At 51.1% G+C, this 16,439-nt stretch overlaps 1 protein-coding gene across 1 annotated transcript; it reads left to right on the top strand.

Annotated features, from left to right (window-relative positions):
- Positions 1–3,199: 3,199 nt before the first annotated feature.
- Positions 3,200–16,178, top strand: USP20 (ubiquitin specific peptidase 20; the record flags this gene model as incomplete). Its single annotated transcript, XM_010150524.1, has 20 exons — positions 3,200–3,280; positions 3,649–3,702; positions 4,388–4,450; positions 4,606–4,737; positions 5,299–5,395; positions 5,586–5,655; positions 6,242–6,355; positions 8,101–8,179; positions 9,474–9,837; positions 10,535–10,672; positions 11,859–11,971; positions 12,391–12,563; positions 13,011–13,105; positions 13,607–13,640; positions 14,078–14,123; positions 14,386–14,566; positions 14,694–14,820; positions 14,923–15,092; positions 15,648–15,729; positions 16,070–16,178. Coding segments are annotated over exons 1-20 (2,322 nt in total), but the record flags the coding sequence as incomplete, so codon positions are not given.
- Positions 16,179–16,439: the final 261 nt, after the last annotated feature.

The following is a 16,439-nucleotide window of genomic DNA, read 5'->3' as shown; positions in this document are numbered from 1 at the left end:
GGCCCGGTCCCCCTCCCCGCCGAGGGCCCGCGGTGCCCGGGTCGGCCCCTGGTGCCTCTCCCGGGGGCTCGTTCCCCAGGAATCCAGCGGTGTGCAGGGATATTTACGTTAAACTTCGCTCATGCTTGGCTGTTAAGGAGAGGATTTGGGGTGTCGGGGGTCTGCTCTGCCTGAGGAGCGTCATAGCAAGGCGAGGGGGGCGTTCCCGAAGGTGTTTATTTCTTTACAACCCAGATTTCTAGGTCTGCTCTCACATTGTGACCTCCAGTAATAAATTTCTATTCAAACACGGTCTCTTTGCCTATTCTACATAAAATGCCTGCCTTTCCAATACGTGATGCGGCGCAAACGTGCAGCTGAGAGTGACAGGCGCCTGGTCTGTGGTTCTTCCTGATCGGTGGGGCAGTTCAGTAAATATTCCTTTCTTCAGCATCTCGTGTCTACAGCGTCGCTAAGAACAACTGCAGATACTCCTTTATCTTGGCAGGTTATGCAAGACGAGCGAACAGCCCTGGTAGTTGTTTTGCGGATGAACGGTGCTAGGATTTCTTTTATCCGTAGTTACTCTGCAGACCGTGATTCTGCACGTCTCTGAAATTCTTGACAGCTGGCTCAAGCTGTGGTACAAAACCACACAGCTGTTTTAAACAACAACAAAAAACCCCAAACCCGAAGAGTGTGTTGCTGTAGAAGGCCGAGACACTGGGTTTGGCAGCAATTTAAGCAACTGAAAGTAGGTTGGAGTTACCGTGGAATTGTTCTGACATGTTCCTGTACTGTTCTTCACAGTGGTGCTTGAGAAAGACAGGCTGAAGGACTTGTTTTAAGGTAACTTCTTTTCCCATCATACCCAGTACATTTTGACAAGCAGAATTAAGCTTTCTGACAGTGCTTTTATTGCATTCCTGGTTTCCCCTGCAGCATTACAGCTGTGTGTGCCAGCTAAAGCTCTTGGGGCAGAGTGCTGGCAAGGTTGGGATTGAATACTTCCTTCTGAACAGTTTTTCTGATGTGTTCAGGCAGGGCTGAGAGGAGAAAAGGAGGTTTTCCCTGTTTTCTTCAAACGGGGAAGCCTGAGGTGGAATATCAGCATCCCAGTGCTGGCAAGTTTAAAGGCATGGTTTTAATTTTGACTAGAAGGGTGGTCCCACAGAATGCACTAAAACCACCCACATCCACAGGACTGTACATAACACCGCGTGCTCCAAAGCTGATTCCCAGTTTGCTGAAGCTGGTGAAGGGGTCTGGAGTAAAGTTTTAAGACAGTATTTTGTTTATTAGGAAACAAAAAGAGAAGGGGATAAGAAATCAAGAGAGGTGAAGTGGCAAACGTGGCGTTGACACTTCGTTTTTTAATTGGACCAGCTGATGCTTTTGCGAAAAGGGGTCGGTTTTGACGAAGGGACTCAGAGCCTGGAAGTGTCCCAGTTTTACGTGTTAGTCAGAGATACCACACTTGTCACTTGTCTTTTAAGTCATCCAATGTTACAGGGTACTGTTTTGCGTCTCTGCGAAGCTGCATGAAAAGGCTCCGTTGTTTGTGAGGCATTTCTTTCACAGGTTATTGAGATCCTGGTTACAACCACTGCTGTGATTTCTTCTCCCTCCAGTTTTGCTTTGCTCCTCCAGTTCAATTTATTCCATTCCAAAGTGCTGGAAAAACATGGTTACGAGATTATCCTTGAGGTTTGTCTTCTGCCGACGCAGGGTGCTAGGCCAGCTCCGGGGATAAGTGTTGCTGATCGGCTTATTTAGCCTTTTTGTTGTTGTTGTTTAATTCTCTTTCTCCTCCCTGTCAGGGCTTCAGTCCAAGTAACACTGGAATTTCTTTCAAATATCCTTCAAATGTGCAAAAACAGCAGAGGGTAACAGCCACGCTGCCGGAGTCGTTAACTTTTCCCAGTTCTTTTTTGTAACAATGTGGGCTTTTCCTATCCTCCTCGTTTCCAGCCAGCAGTAATATTCTGGATCCGGGTCTGGGTTGTTATTATTACTTGTCTTCTTTTTTCTTTTCTTTTTAGCAGCCTCACGTGAGGTTATTTAAACTGTGCTTAGACACACAAGCTCTTTTCATTTTGGTTTTTAGAGCTGCATGTTACCGAGACGTGTTTGAAGTCTTTCACATACCCGTGGACCACCATGAACGTGTTTACTGTGCTCGTAAGCGTGCAGCTATGAAACCTTGGATGTAGGAGCTGGCTGGAACAGTGTGTCGTTACGTTTTGCTCCGTCTTTGAGAGTTACGTAGCTCATGTTGTTAAAAATCTACCTGTGAAGTGGTGAATTCCTCAGAGACTGAAGACAGGTTATCAGTGTTACGGACCATTTAAGCCTAATTCCCTGTTGCCCAGCCTCATTTACAACAGTAATCGTATTTTTAGTGTTTGGTATAGTGTAAGAACTAAATGTGTTAGATCAGCACAGAAGGGCCAAAAGCCCCCGGACACCATGGGCTAAATACTCGTGTCTCGGGCTGCAGCGCCCTTTCACTTTTAATCCAAGTTTCACGCAAACCAGCTAATTAGGTTCGTATCTCTTGGTGCTGCGTATTTGTGTTTGGCAAGAAGCCTTTTCAGATGGCTGTTTCCCACCCTCCCTGCTGCGCTTCCCACAGGTGGGAAGTGGTTTGTCAGTCTAGTCAGGATCACGCTACGCCAGACCAGTTAGGTATGTAAAGCATGTATGAGTTAATGGGAGTTGTTACTTATTGCTGTAGGAGTCTGCGACATTCAGAGGTGCTACATGATCCAGGCAGTCTGGGAGTTTAAGAAGAGGGTGGTTCGTAGGTCACAGTACCGCTGTTTTCATTTTGTGGCTACAGCAAATCGGTCCCCATACCTGAAACCGAGTGGGCAGCTGTGCTGCTGCAGCTGTGCTCGTGTCCTGAGCACCTCCCCGCACTTCTGAACACGTCTTCATCACCTTATTCACGTGTCTCCCTCTCCTCCCCGCGGCCTTGCTCGCTTACCCACCACACCGCAGTGCCGCCAGCAGCAGCGGGTCAGAACTCTGCGTGCTAATACGCCTGACTCCAGATTTAGATCTGTTTTCCTCTCTGAACCTTAAAGATGGATCTGGTCGTCTCTAATACACAAAACATGCTAATGTATCTTGTGAGAGCAAATCCAGTGTGTAACTGGAAGGAACTATCCCTTCTTGTCCTAGGAAAACACTTCTCCGCAGGTGAGCGTCGGTGACAATGGGGGATACAAGAGACATCTGTCCTCACCTGGATTCCATAGGAGAGGTGACTAGGGATGACCTGCTGCTCAAATCCAAGGTACAGGGTGTTCTGGTCCTCAGTCCTTTTTCCCTTTTAGCTGTTGTGCGTGGGTTTGCCTGTTTGCTTGTCGAAGAAAAGGCTGCCTGTCTCCGTAGAGACCCTCCTTGCCATGCTGAGGTACCTTGCACGTGTCCCACGAAGCAAGTCTTTGTTGACCCCGTCTGATGTATTTCTTGCTGTCATTTTATCTGCTCAGACGTGTCACTTACCTGGAATTTAATTGGAAATGTGATATTAAGAAATTAAATACTGTGAGCTGCAGGTTGGCTGAGGCTTGTCTTGTAGAGATGTTTCCCACTCTAGAAGGACGAGGTTACTTAAAGACCAACCAAGCCAACAAACCTTCTTTTATCATGAATATGCAGGGAACTTGCCAGTCTTGTGGAGCTGTGGGACCAAATCTCTGGGCTTGTCTTCAGGTAAAAATGGCTTGCTCTTTGTGTGCATGATGTGGTGGGACTTCTCTCTAATGTCACTTAAAAACAAATATTGTACTGAAAAAAAAAGAGCGGGGAGCAAAGAGGGGGTTCACAGTAGAACTCTCCACCATTTTTGATGGCTTCCAAGAAAAAGACTCCCTAGATTAAAGGCTAATGCTGTCAGAATATGCCAGGGTGTAAGGGTTCACTCCTCACAGGTGGTTGCCCCTGGTAGTCCCAACAGGAATGAACCAAATACCCAGCACTGGCTGTTGGCTGCGTCCTGCCTCTGCTGGCAGCGGTGAAGGGAGGCCGCAAGCCCGAGACTTCCGAAGATGTGCTGGAAAGGAATGCCAAGGGGCACGCAGGTGGGCGGGCAGGGGCAGTTTATTTTTGTACTGGAATGCCCAGACGTTTGGAGTCTGCTCAGATGAGCCACCCATTGGAGCAACTGCCTTGGAATGGAGCCTTGACGTGGGTGCAAACCTGCTTCCAGGTTTTCTTTCTGAAATTAAAGCCATTCCAATTTTTTCATCTTATTCTGGGCCCTGAATAAAAAGCAGGTTAGAAAAGTGGCAAGATCAGTTCTGAAGTTGCAGCTGCTGGTGGGACTGGAGCTGCAGACTATTTTGTGAAAGCTCTAATTTGCTGTGCCTGTTGTGCTTTTGCTCTTCTCTCTCACTAGATCGGTTGTCCTTATGTTGGGTGCGGGGAGTCCTTTGCTGACCACAGCACACTTCATGCACAGGTGAGCATATTCCTCTGTTGTCCATCCTAAGACAGACAGAGCTGGATTTTTCCCGTTAACCTAATCCTTCTCTACCCTGTTCTGGTAGTCCAGCTCTCGCTTCAACTTGAGCCAGCTGCCAAATCGGATTCATTATTTCACCTGTGCACTTTTAGGCCAAAAAGCACAACCTGACGGTGAACCTGACCACTTTCCGCATCTGGTGTTACGCCTGTGAAAAGGAGGTGTTCTTGGACCAGCGCCTGGCAACGCACACCCAGTCACCGCCAGTGAAGTTCCCTGAACCGGTGGGTCCGGGTCCCGGCCTGGCAGGGTTGAACATTTGGCAGGGGGTTTGTTTACCTCTTGTAAAATTAGCCGAGCGGTTTCTGCTGTTGTCCAGGCTTTTGTTGTGGTAGGAACCCTTTCACTGAAGGTGGCTACCTGTAGCCAGAGGACCCCAACGGCCTTGCCTTGTAGGATCTCCCAGCAGGAAGACTTCCAGACAACCTGAAGATCCATTCTTACTTTACTTTTAACATTTCCTATCCTCTTCGGTGGGGCATCTGTCTCTGGGAAGAACCACAACAGCTGTCACATCTGCATTTTCAATAGAAATTTTAGCTGTCGGACCAGAAACACGTGTCCTTGTGACACTGCTGCATATTCCTCTCTTATCATGTGTATGGGAGGCAGTAATGGGGCTATTTCCACTCTCTCCTTGCCTTAGTGACAGTGCAACTGGTTCTTCTCTCTCCAGAGTGCTTTTTATAAAGGATGGCTCAATTTATGGGTAAGACAGTATCTCTCACGGCTCATCTTCCAAAGCAGGCCTCTCTCTGATGCTTATTTCTTGGTCTTTCATCTAGGATTCTCCTTTGCCTGCTCACCCTCTGAAAGCCGTTCCAATTGCCGTGGCTGATGAAGGCGAGTCTGAATCGGAGGACGATGATTTGAAACCAAGAGGTAACTCTGCATGGAGTTGATGAAGGGGCTGTGAGGGTAACTCTGCAATCCGTAGGACCTGCACTGAGAGGTTCCTAGGAGCAGAGTGGGGAGATGGCCCACAACGGGCTGAATTCCCTCTCCGCTGGGGAGGAATGTAGAAAGCAGCACATCTGGGAAGTGTTTCATGCCTCTCTTGTTTGTGCTTTAGGCCTTACTGGAATGAAAAACCTTGGGAACTCCTGCTACATGAATGCAGCACTTCAGGCTCTCTCTAACTGGTAGGCACGAGGGCCTTTCAGTAGAGTCTTTACCAAACCTCACCACATATCGAAAGTGGCGCCTCTGGTCTGAGGCCTTCCTGAGTCTCGCAGACAGAATCACTCAGCCTAGGTGCAGAAAAGGTTGAGTGTTGGTTTAGGGCACCAGAAGTTTTACAGTAGGAAACTGAGTGAAGAGTGAATGGAGTTGTGGCTATGCACACGACTCGTGTTTAGGTCAGTGCCTGAAGTCAAACTTCTCATTCCTATTGTGACAGGAATGTATTTGTCACATGGGAAGGCACATCACACCTCTTTATTCTCCCCAGTGGGATCTAACGACCCATATCCTAAAATATTTTCTAGCCATCCTGATGAGAACTAATTCCAGGATCACTTCTCTATACTGGGAACAGATTCAGATCAGCCTCTTTCATTTGTTTCAAGTTAGGAGACCAGTCTGCGTCTGGAATCGCTTCTCCTTGATTTAGAAACCAGTATCTCAAGCATGCTTTTGGAAAGGCATGCATTTAGGTTTTTATAAACCCTTAAACAGAAGCAGAGGAGACATTTCTGTGCACTGAATTCCCTTCTGTTTTTCTCGTAGCCCACCTCTCACGCAGTTTTTTCTGGAATGTGGTGGACTGGTGCGGACGGATAAGAAACCAGCGCTGTGCAAAAGTTACCAGAAGTTGGTGTCTGAGGTTTGGCATAAGAAACGGTGAGTGGTCACTCCCTAATCTAATCTGGACAGGTTTTGTGTTAGTTCTGGAGTCTGGCAGCAGCAAAGAGGAAACTGGAGCTGCAGGGATAAGCGCACTGTCCGCGGCAGTCAGCTCAAACCCCGCGTAGGTGGGCAGGCGAGGATTCCTCTGTATCTAGGAGATCCTCTGTCCTGCTACTGGTGATAAAATGGGCACATGCCAGCTCATCTGAACACGAGCCGGCTGCGTGCACTGGCAGCCCAGAAAGCCAGCCGTATCCTGGGCTGTGTCCAGATCCTCGTGGCCAGCAGGGCGAGGGAGGGGATTCTCCCCCTCTGCTCTGCTCTTGTGAGACCCCACCTGGAGTGCTGCGTCCAGCTGTGGAACCCACAACAGCAGAAGGATATAGACTGGTTGAAGCGAGTCCAGAGGAGGGCCCGGAGATGCTCAGAGGGCAGGAGCACCTCTGCCATGGGGGCAGGCTGAGAGAGTTGGGCTTGTTCAGCATCGAGAAGAGAAGGCTCCAGGGAGCCCTTATAGCACCTTCCAGTGCCTGAAGGGGCTACAAGGAAGCTGGGGGGGACTTTTTACAAGGGCCTGTAGTGACAGGACAAGGGGTAATGGGTTTAAACTGAAAGTGGGGAGGTTTAGATTAGATATCAGGAAGAAATTCTTCCCGGAGAGCGTGGGGAGCTCTGGGACAGGTTGCCCAGAGAAGCTGTGGATGCCCCATCCCTGGAAGTGTCCAAGGCCAGGGTGGAGGAAGCTTGGAGCAACCTGGTCTAGTGGAAGGTGTCCCTGCCCATGGCAGGGGGGGTGGAACTAGATGGGCTTTAAGGGCCCTTCTAACCCAAACCAGTCTGTGATTCTATACTGGTGCCAGCAGAAAGAATACATTCTGAATGTTATGACTTCAAAAAGCAAGAGGTTTTGTTTTTGCTGCAGCTTCCCTGTTGGCAGTGAAGAAAAAATGATGGAGTAAGGGAATACTCTTGGCCATTTCTGAGTATTTTGTGTGGGCCTCCCAGCATGTGCTTGCACGGCTCTTGATTAGCAGGGGGATTGAGGATTTGGATGGAAAAAGCGATAGAGGTTTTTACCCAAAAGAGTGGAAAACGCAGGTGGTTTTTTGGGAAATGTTGGCTGTTGGTACAAATCCTAGATCAGTTCAAAAGACAGCATAAAATACTGCAGCTCTGCCTAAATCTGAAGGTGTCTGCTCTGCGCGATCACCCAGAAATAAACCCAACGAGGAATTTCAGCGGCATTGCACACGTGTGTCATGGTAGGTGTTACCAAGGGATAATTCACATACAGAGCCAAAGCCTTGTCTTTCCGGAGGAGAAGTCTGTAGACTTTGAAGCAATATAATGTCATTTTATTACTGGCTTTGATTGGCCTCATGTCCTGGGTGGTCAGCCCACGCAGATTTTGAGACAGACGTGGCGCTGCCAAATCAAACCAAGTAGCTAATTGCAAAACCCTGCTCTGGGAAGAGACAGCTCAGCGTGTGGACAGAGCGTTAGATATGCGCTAGGGAAGGTTCTGCCCGGAAGGACAGACTTGAAAGATGGTTTCTGGCTCTGAATTTCGATGTCATCCAGCTAATAGAGACGTCTGTGCCCGGGCTTTGCAGGTGCAGAATCATCTTTTGTCCTCTTTAGTTACCACACCCTGTCCTGTGGCTTGTTAGACAACCTGGCTCCAGGCCCGATAAGCAAACTAACTGCTCTCTTTCTTTTATTTTTCCATATCTAAACAGCCCAAGTTATGTTGTCCCGAGCAGTCTATCCCATGGAATTAAACTCGTCAACCCCATGTTCCGAGGCTACGCGCAGCAGGTGGGGCCTCAACAAAAACATGCCTTTGTTCCAGAGATGGTGAGACTTTTCCTCCTGCAGCGGTGGTGCTGGTGTTGAGAAGGAAGAGCTCGAGTTCAGGGTCATTCCCGTTTTGTGTCAGCACTGGTGATCTGGCAGAGCACTTGGGTGGGACTGGGGAGACCTGGGATCTCTTCCGGCTCTGCCTCCGGCTTGCTGGTATCAAATCCATGCATTTTCCAGTGTCAGCTTTCTCACCTCTGAAATTATGATGGTCACCTCCTTTACAAAGGGCTTTGAGATCTATTGGTACGTGCTATGTGAGAGTCAGGTATTGTTTATTCACATCAGAGCTGGGAAGCCTGGATAACGTTAAAGATGGGAATGTTCTCTATTGTTTTTTTTGGGAATTACAGCAACCTAAGACAGCGTCTTACTTGCTTTGAAGTTTTTATCAGCGTATCTCTTGAATAAAACATAAACATCAAACTATGATTAGCAAGCAGGCTTACAGAAGTGACTGTAGGACTGTACGTCTGAACTGTGGCACTGACAGGAAGTCAAAGCAGAGGATAAAAATAACAATTAATGAAGCGGCTCCTACATTTATCTTTGATGTGAAGTACGTCGGATTTGAGAATTCTCAGCTGTAAAGAGATAAAGTTGAAAAGAAGGCAGGGCAGGCTGAATTCCAAACTTCCCTAAAATAACAGAAATGTCAGAATGAACTTTCTGGGGTTGTCAGAAGAGCAAGTTGCTTTCCAGCAGGTCCTTTGAAGCCAACATACCCGCTCTTTCACCATGTATTATGAATGTAGGAGCTTGCACCTAGACTGTAGACTCTTTGGTTTCTCGTTCCATTCCCTATTTATTAAAGATTTTAATCTGTCCTCTCTAAGAGGGATTGGCATGAGCAGAAGTTGGCGTTCATGCAATTTGATTTGTGGATAAGAGTCTGTTACCTACAGCCTGCCGTCTTCCTTAGGCTTCTCCTTGTCTCTCGCCTCTTATCAGTGTGAAACCCCTGATAAATCAGCTCGTGGCTGGCACGCTACCGCTGCGCTCTGGTTGGTCAGCGTCTTCAGCTGAAGATGTTGAGATAAAAACTGGGCCTTTTAGCATTTAAGAGCTAAAAATATTTGTGTAGCAGACAGGCGTCTTGGCACATGGCCAAACCCTGCTTGTGTTGCAGGGGTGGCTGACCTCTGCGGGCAGCACTGACAGAGGCTGCGAGTGGAGCCAATCTCCTCTTCTGCCCCTCTTGTTTGCCCCATTTCTGGATGGATACTCACATGGAATTACTCCCGGTTTTCAGGACACTCAGGAGTTCCTGCGGTGCCTGATGGATCAGCTTCACGAAGAGCTGAAGGAACCAATCGTTGCGGAGACGAGAGATCTGGATACCGCTGACCAGGACGACAAGCGAGAGGGTGACCGAAGTCCCTCCGAGGATGAGTTCCTCTCGTGTGACTCCAGCAGCGAGAGGGGGGAAGGAGATGGTCAAAGTCGGACAACTGGGGGCATGGCAGAGACTGAGCTGCTGATCCAGGATGAGGCGGGGAGGGGGATCTCTGAGAAGGAGAGGATGAAGGACAGGAAGTTCTGCGGCCATCGGCGCAGCAACTCGGAGCAGGTGGATGAGGATGCGGATGTTGATACGACTATGATGCCAGTTGATGGTAGAGCTTCCCCGGAGATGCTTCCAGCCCCTCATCCCACCAGCCCGTGCAGGACACCAGGTACACACCTCTTCCGGTTGCGTTGTTTTTGGGAAGACACGCTGTGATCCCACACAGGGACGGCGTTGTAGTGCAGTGGCAAGGGACACGTAACGTGACCGTTCCTTCTGTGGGTTTCAAGAGACGTGGCATCCGAGATTTTCCTCAGTGTAATTGTTAATGTCGGACCGTTGGCTTTGTGGAGAGAAAAGGGAGACGCACAGTTGGTGCATTTCTGTGTCTTGGGGGAAAGAAAAGAGCAGCCGTTGAGCCGTAGGTGTGGAGTCACCTCAGACTGAGCACAGCCGCTCTTTCAACACTTCTTTACGTAAGAGGCTTACTCTGCCAGCTGGCGCTGAAGACGGCAGCGCTGCCGTGTGGATTAGGGATACAGGAGCAAGCTGTGAAACCTAATTAGCCGTAAGTGTGAAAAAATGGCGAGTTGGGTTTGTTCATATGGAATTATTAGCTGTTCAGCTCTGTACACGCTCTCATCCGTGCTTTGGGGAGCGGTATCCGCCAGCCTGCACAAGCAGGACAGTGAGTAGACACGGCACTTTGTGCTGGAGCAGGGCTGGGCTGGCACTGGCTGCGGTAGGGTTCCTGTCGTAACTGGAGTTGTAACAGTGCCCTTCTGCCTTCCCCTTCTCCCAAACAGAACCTGACAACGATGCCTACGTGCGCTGCTCCTCTCGCCCCTGCAGTCCAGTCCATCACGAAATGCACTCCAAGCTCTCTAGCAGCCCTCCTCGCTCCAGTCCTGCCAGGCTTGGGCCTTCCTACGTACTCAAGAAAGGTGGGGCAAAGAGTGTATGCTGGGAGGCGGTGGGGGGAGCGTGTAGAGGAGGAGGGGCCTCGTTTACAGGAGAGGCCAGGAATCCATCATGATTAAGTTGTAAGAAGTGCTGATTCATCAGGGCTTTCTAAAATAATACTGGGGAGTAAACCTGCAGGTAAAGTCAAGCTCTGGCTACAACAGATGTAGTATGCTCTTACATTTGAGCCTAAAATTATTTCCATGCCTGCATCTGCACGCTGTGTTCGTTGTTAACAAAATGGCTGTGAAGTCGCAGGCACAAACCCTGTCCCTTCAGGGGAGCGTGGAGGTGTGTGAACATTTGTCTGCCAGACTCGCCTGTCGTAGCACATGGGCCAGAGCGCTGTGAGGTGATGTTACCGAGGGCAGGCTTCCTGCTCGTGGACATCTGGGGTTCACAGTAATAGCATTAAGGCCGCAGATGCTGGGAGCGTTTTTAGGGAGTGCAGCCTGCCTTCTGTTGTTATCAAACTGGTCTCTTCATCCCAAGCAAATTACAAAGTGACATCCCTCAGCATCACGGAGCCTGCGAGCACAATGGCACGTGCTCACGCCGCTGTCCCTCCGGCTGTTCCATAGCGGCATTCTTCCCTCTGCTGCGTCCCAGCCCCTCGGCTGAGGTCAGCCCAGTCGCAGATGTTCCGGCTGGATACAAAGCGCTCTGTCTCCATGCACGTGTGTGTGGGGAAGAGGGTTTGTTATTAAACAGAACTGTGTGCTGGGCTGGTCCCTGCTGCCCTCTCCAGTGGAATACACCTGGGGAACACATGGTAAATGTCACAGGGGAAAATAAAGGACCAAGTACCCGGGCAGGTGAGGGGGGAGAGGAAGGAAAGGATAAAGCTTAGGGCAAAATGTTGCAAGAGCTCAGAAAAGCAGGGACTCTGTGTGGCAGGGCCAAGCTTCTAAACACGTAGTAAAGAGGATGGAAACGGGATTTCCAGTGAGACGATTTCTGCCTGCTGAGAGCTGGCGTGTCTGTGTGGGTCCAGTCGGCTACTTCTCCCTTCCTTCTGCCAAACGAGGCCGCAGTGTTCCTCGCCTCCGTTCACAGCGGGCTTCTCTGTCCCACGGGCGTGCAAGCGGTGTCTGAACACGCAGGACAGCACTTGTGTTGTTCTTGGGTGGTTGCGTACATGACGGGTCTTGCTTGTCTCTCTTTCAGCCCAGGTGCAGGCTTCTGGGAAAAAGAAGAAAGAACTTCGCTATCGCAGTGTGATTTCTGACATCTTCGATGGCTCCATTCTCAGCCTGGTGCAGTGCCTCACCTGCGACAGAGTGAGTCTCCGGGTGGCTGGCAGTCACAGAGCACAGCCTTCCAGGCTGTAGATCTCCGAGGAAATGGTGCTCCTGTTTCCCAACACCGTGGGATATAGCAGGCCTGTTAAAACGCTGACAGGCGGATGACGGGGGAGGTGGGAGGAACCTGCCATGCCAAGAAGCCCTGTTTGCCTGCAGGGGTTTGTTTGCTGATCTGTGTTAGTGAGTTGGCCTAGCGAGATCACGTTTGCATTAGAAAACTGATTCCAGGTGACAAAAGCATCCTGCGAGTAATTTGCCGGAGCGGGCTGCTCTTCCTGCCAGCGCAGGCTTCTGGCCTAGGCAAAAGCCAGGCAGTGATAAAAGGTGATAAGCTCAAGTCCCAGCTCCGCTACATCCACAGGAAACCCAGACCTCTTCCTCTTGGATATTTCCAGGTTTCTACGACAGTGGAGACATTCCAGGACCTGTCACTTCCAATCCCAGGGAAGGAGGACCTGGCCAAGCTGCACTCTGCCATCTACCAAAACGTGCCAGCTAAGACGGGGGCGTGTGGGGACAACTACGCCTCGCAGGGCTGGATCGCTTTCATCATGGAGTACATCCGGAGGTGCGTTCCCTGCGCAGGACCTCTTTGTTCTGGGGTTTGCCCTGCCGTGCTGGGAGGCAGCAGTCCCTAAGCAGCGTGCCAGTTGTAACCGTTCCTGGGTGACACTGTGTGGTACCACGGGTCCCTGAGCCTTTTCACGTAAACCACGTGCTACTGTTCCTCTGTCACATGCCTCAAGACGTCTCGTGCAGCTGATAATCCCTCGCTTCGTTCTGCCTTTAGCTCAGTCTTGCCCACCACAGCAAATTAATTCCTGGCATAGTTTTCCAGATCATTTCCAGTTTGTTCAATGGGGACATCAGCTCAGAGAGATCATGTTTTCCCTGCTTCTCTGGGGTGGGTGATGAGCTGAGGACCTACAGCGAGGAGGAAACCCATCATCCCTTCGGGGCTTTGTATGCCAGAGTGTCCAGCTGTTTTATGCGTAACTCTTCATCTCCTCTGCAGGTTTGTGGTGTCCTGTATCCCTAGCTGGTTTTGGGGCCCTGTTGTGACGCTGGAGGATTGCCTTGCTGCCTTTTTTGCAGCAGATGAGTTGAAGGGTGAGTTTTCGGACAGCGCAGAACAAGAAGAACCGCACAGAGTATTTCACACGTGTTTGGGAGGCGGATTCAGTCTCCTGGAAATCCTGCCTCAGTATCTGACACAGAGACTGGCAGTACCAAGAGTTGGCAGGTAGCATCTCTGAGCTCGGTTTTGTCCGGCGTGGGAAATGCGGGTGGGAGTGTCCTCAGCACCGGGCAGACGTGGCTGCTGGTTGTGAGCGCTCCTTAGCCGTTCTCCTTTCCTCCATCGACTCCCTAAGCTCTGGAGGACTCCAACCATTTGCTGTATTCGCTTGTGCTGGTGGGCAAGTGCTTCCCTGCTAGCTGACTGCATCCTCTCCTTGCCTCCTCCTCCTGAGAGGAGGTTTGGGTTCATCTCCTCTCACGCCGGCTTCCCCAGGAGTTGCCTAACTCAGTTTCTCCGCGCTGGACGGGAATGCGGCCGTGTCGGCGTTGCGTGCTCAGAGCAAGCACCTAACGGCTTTCTTCTCTTTGTAGGGGACAACATGTACAGCTGTGAACGGTGCAAAAAGTAAGTCGGCATTACCTGTATCGTATTTCTGGAACTTTCTTTCCCTGTGCTGCTGTCAGACATTTTGCCGTGCCCTCTGCCTGGACGGTTCTTCTGCCGCCTGGGCTGTGGAGTCGGCCTTGCCTCGCACCAGAGCTCTGAGGTCGAGGTGACTGATCGCGCTAGGAAAAGGCTGGCTCCGGGGGGAAAAGGAAGGAAGAAGGATATGAACAGGGATGTGGCTTGGCGGCAGTGAAGCTGTTGTCTTAGACAGAGGAGGCGCGACAGACTGCTCATGCCATGCCTCTTTTGGGAGGGGTGCTGCAAAGAGCCTGAATTTGTTGCTGCTGGAATTCAGGGTTTGTCTTGGATTTCAAAGCAAGCACGACGCAGCCTTTGCCTTTCGGCATCCCTTTGTTATAGGGACTCCTCACAGCTGCTTTCTTTTCCTCCCCCAGACTGCGGAATGGAGTAAAGTACTGCAAAGTCCTCCGGCTACCAGAGGTGAGTAAAAGCACCTTGTTTCCTAGTTTTCTTTTGGCAGCCACTGAGGAGACCAGAGGTAGAGCAGAAACAGCAGTTTGCTTTGCTGGCCAGCCCTGCACTCAGACCAGAACAGAATTTCCCATTCTCAGCCGACGAGCCAGCGGGATTCAGCACTAACAGGCGAAGAACTCCTACAAAGAAGAGATGCACAGAGATGTGCCATTGGATCAGAATTCCCATGGCAAAACTGCACTTTGGTGTTCTGTCTTTGGTCTTCTAGATTCTTTGCATCCACTTGAAACGGTTCCGGCATGAGGTGATGTATTCTTTCAAGATCAACAGTCACGTCTCCTTCCCCTTGGAAGGGCTGGATCTGCGACCGTTCCTAGCCAAGGAGTGTGTCTCCCAGATCACCACCTACGATCTCCTGTCAGTCATCTGTCACCACGGCACAGCAGGCAGTAAGTCCATCTTCCCGGAGCACGGGCAAACCAGGACGAGATGAGCGCTGGAGGCAGTGCTTCCCAGACCCAGGCCTGGCTGCTGGCTGCCCTCCGAATCCCAGCGGAGTTGTTTTCCCTGTTGCAGGTGGGCATTACATAGCCTACTGCCAGAACGTGATCAACGGCCAGTGGTACGAGTTCGATGACCAGTACGTCACCGAAGTCCACGAGACGGTGGTACAGAACGCGGAAGCCTATGTCTTGTTCTACAGGTGAGCTGTGCCCTGGCTGCAGCAGTTCCTTGCTGGCTACAGCAATGCCTTTGGAAGACTTTTCAGGAATGGCTTCATTTTCCGTTCCGTTCCCTCCTTCAGGAAGAGCAGCGAGGAGGCTGTGCGAGAGCGTCAGAAGGTCGTGTCGCTGGCCAGCATGAAGGAGCACAGCTTGCTGCAGTTCTACATCTCTCGAGAGTGGCTCAATAAATTCAACACCTTTGCCGAGCCCGGTCCCATCACCAACCACACCTTTCTGTGCGCTCATGGAGGTAAGGCCGTGCTGCTGGACCCGGGAACGGCGGCTCTCCGCCACCGCTGCGCTTCCTGCTGCGCTCCCAAACGCAGGGGGAGGCTCCCGCTGTCGCCCCGCTGCAGCGGAGCCGCTGCCGTGGCAGAATCTCCAGCCTGCTTGCTGGCGGAGAGAGGAGACAATTACCCTGCTGATCCGAGCCCCAGAGGGGGGTGTGGTGCTGGGAAACAACAGGTTTTAGTTTGGTTTTGAAAACAAACCCGAGGAAAGCAGACAGGACAGCATCTCTCTGTTACCCTGTCGGCAAGGTTGGCCGTTGGAGAACAGCGCGGGCGCTATTGGTACCAGGGTTTATTGTTCCGCTTTTTCCGCTGTCCTGCGTTTATAAATCAGCAATTGGGAACAAAGCTCTTGATTAGAGAAACCTCCACAGTTAATGAACTCTCGGCTGCCTGCCATTAGCAGAGGAAGCGGATTCGGGGAGTTTTCAGCAAGGGAGATGTGACTTTATCTGTGTCTTTACGCAGCGATAATGAGTTCCTGGCTAAGCCTCCCTCTTGCTTTTCCTCCACAGGGATCCCTCCTAATAAATACCATTATATCGACGACCTGGTGGTGATCCTGCCCCAGAACGTGTGGGAGTATCTCTACAACAGGTGAATACGGCTGCTTCCTTCTTCCTCCCAGCGGGTTTTGGGTTTGGCTTCACACCTTGGGCAGCCCCCAAGGGCACCTCAGAGATGCGCAGCACTCGGGGCGGCCTGGCAGAGCCTCCTGTGGGGTAGGGCCGCCGCAGTAACCCAAAGTGGGCTTTGTCAAGGCGTCGTCCCGGGGCAGCGTGGTGAGCAAAGGCAGCGCTCTCCGGCCAGAAACCGGCTGCCCCCCTTCCCCTGCCTCCGCAGTAGGATAAAAATGCGTCTCCGTAGGATTCCGGGCTGGGAAGCATTTCCGTTCTCCTGCAGGTCTCCATTCTCCTCCCTCTCTCCCTGTGCCCAGGTTCGGGGGCGGCCCTGCTGTGAACCACCTGTACGTGTGCTCCATTTGCCAAGTGGAGATCGAAGCGCTTGCCAAACGCAGGAGGATCGAGATCGACACCTTCATCAAGGTTGGTGTGGGAAGCAGCTGGAAGCAACGGCAAAGGGCAGAGGTGGGAAACGGAGCCCGATCTTGCCCCCGTTTTCCAGAACGTGACCAGGAGATTCATGTGGGGGTTCTGCGGTGCTGGCAGCAAGGGGAGGGGCAGCTGGAACACGATAACGCTGTTTGAAAGTTTGAACCCATCCTAGTCTGTCTCCTGGTGAAGTGAGCAGGAACAGGTTTTGAGGAAGATAGTGGAATTATATTTGACAGGCTGGAGAGGTGGGCC

Source organism: Eurypyga helias, unplaced genomic scaffold (assembly GCF_000690775.1).
Source record: "Eurypyga helias isolate BGI_N326 unplaced genomic scaffold, ASM69077v1 scaffold41450, whole genome shotgun sequence".
NCBI lineage: Eukaryota > Metazoa > Chordata > Aves > Eurypygiformes > Eurypygidae > Eurypyga > Eurypyga helias.
The sequence above is the reverse complement of the archived record's forward strand: the minus strand, read 5'-3'. Positions and strand labels throughout refer to the sequence as shown.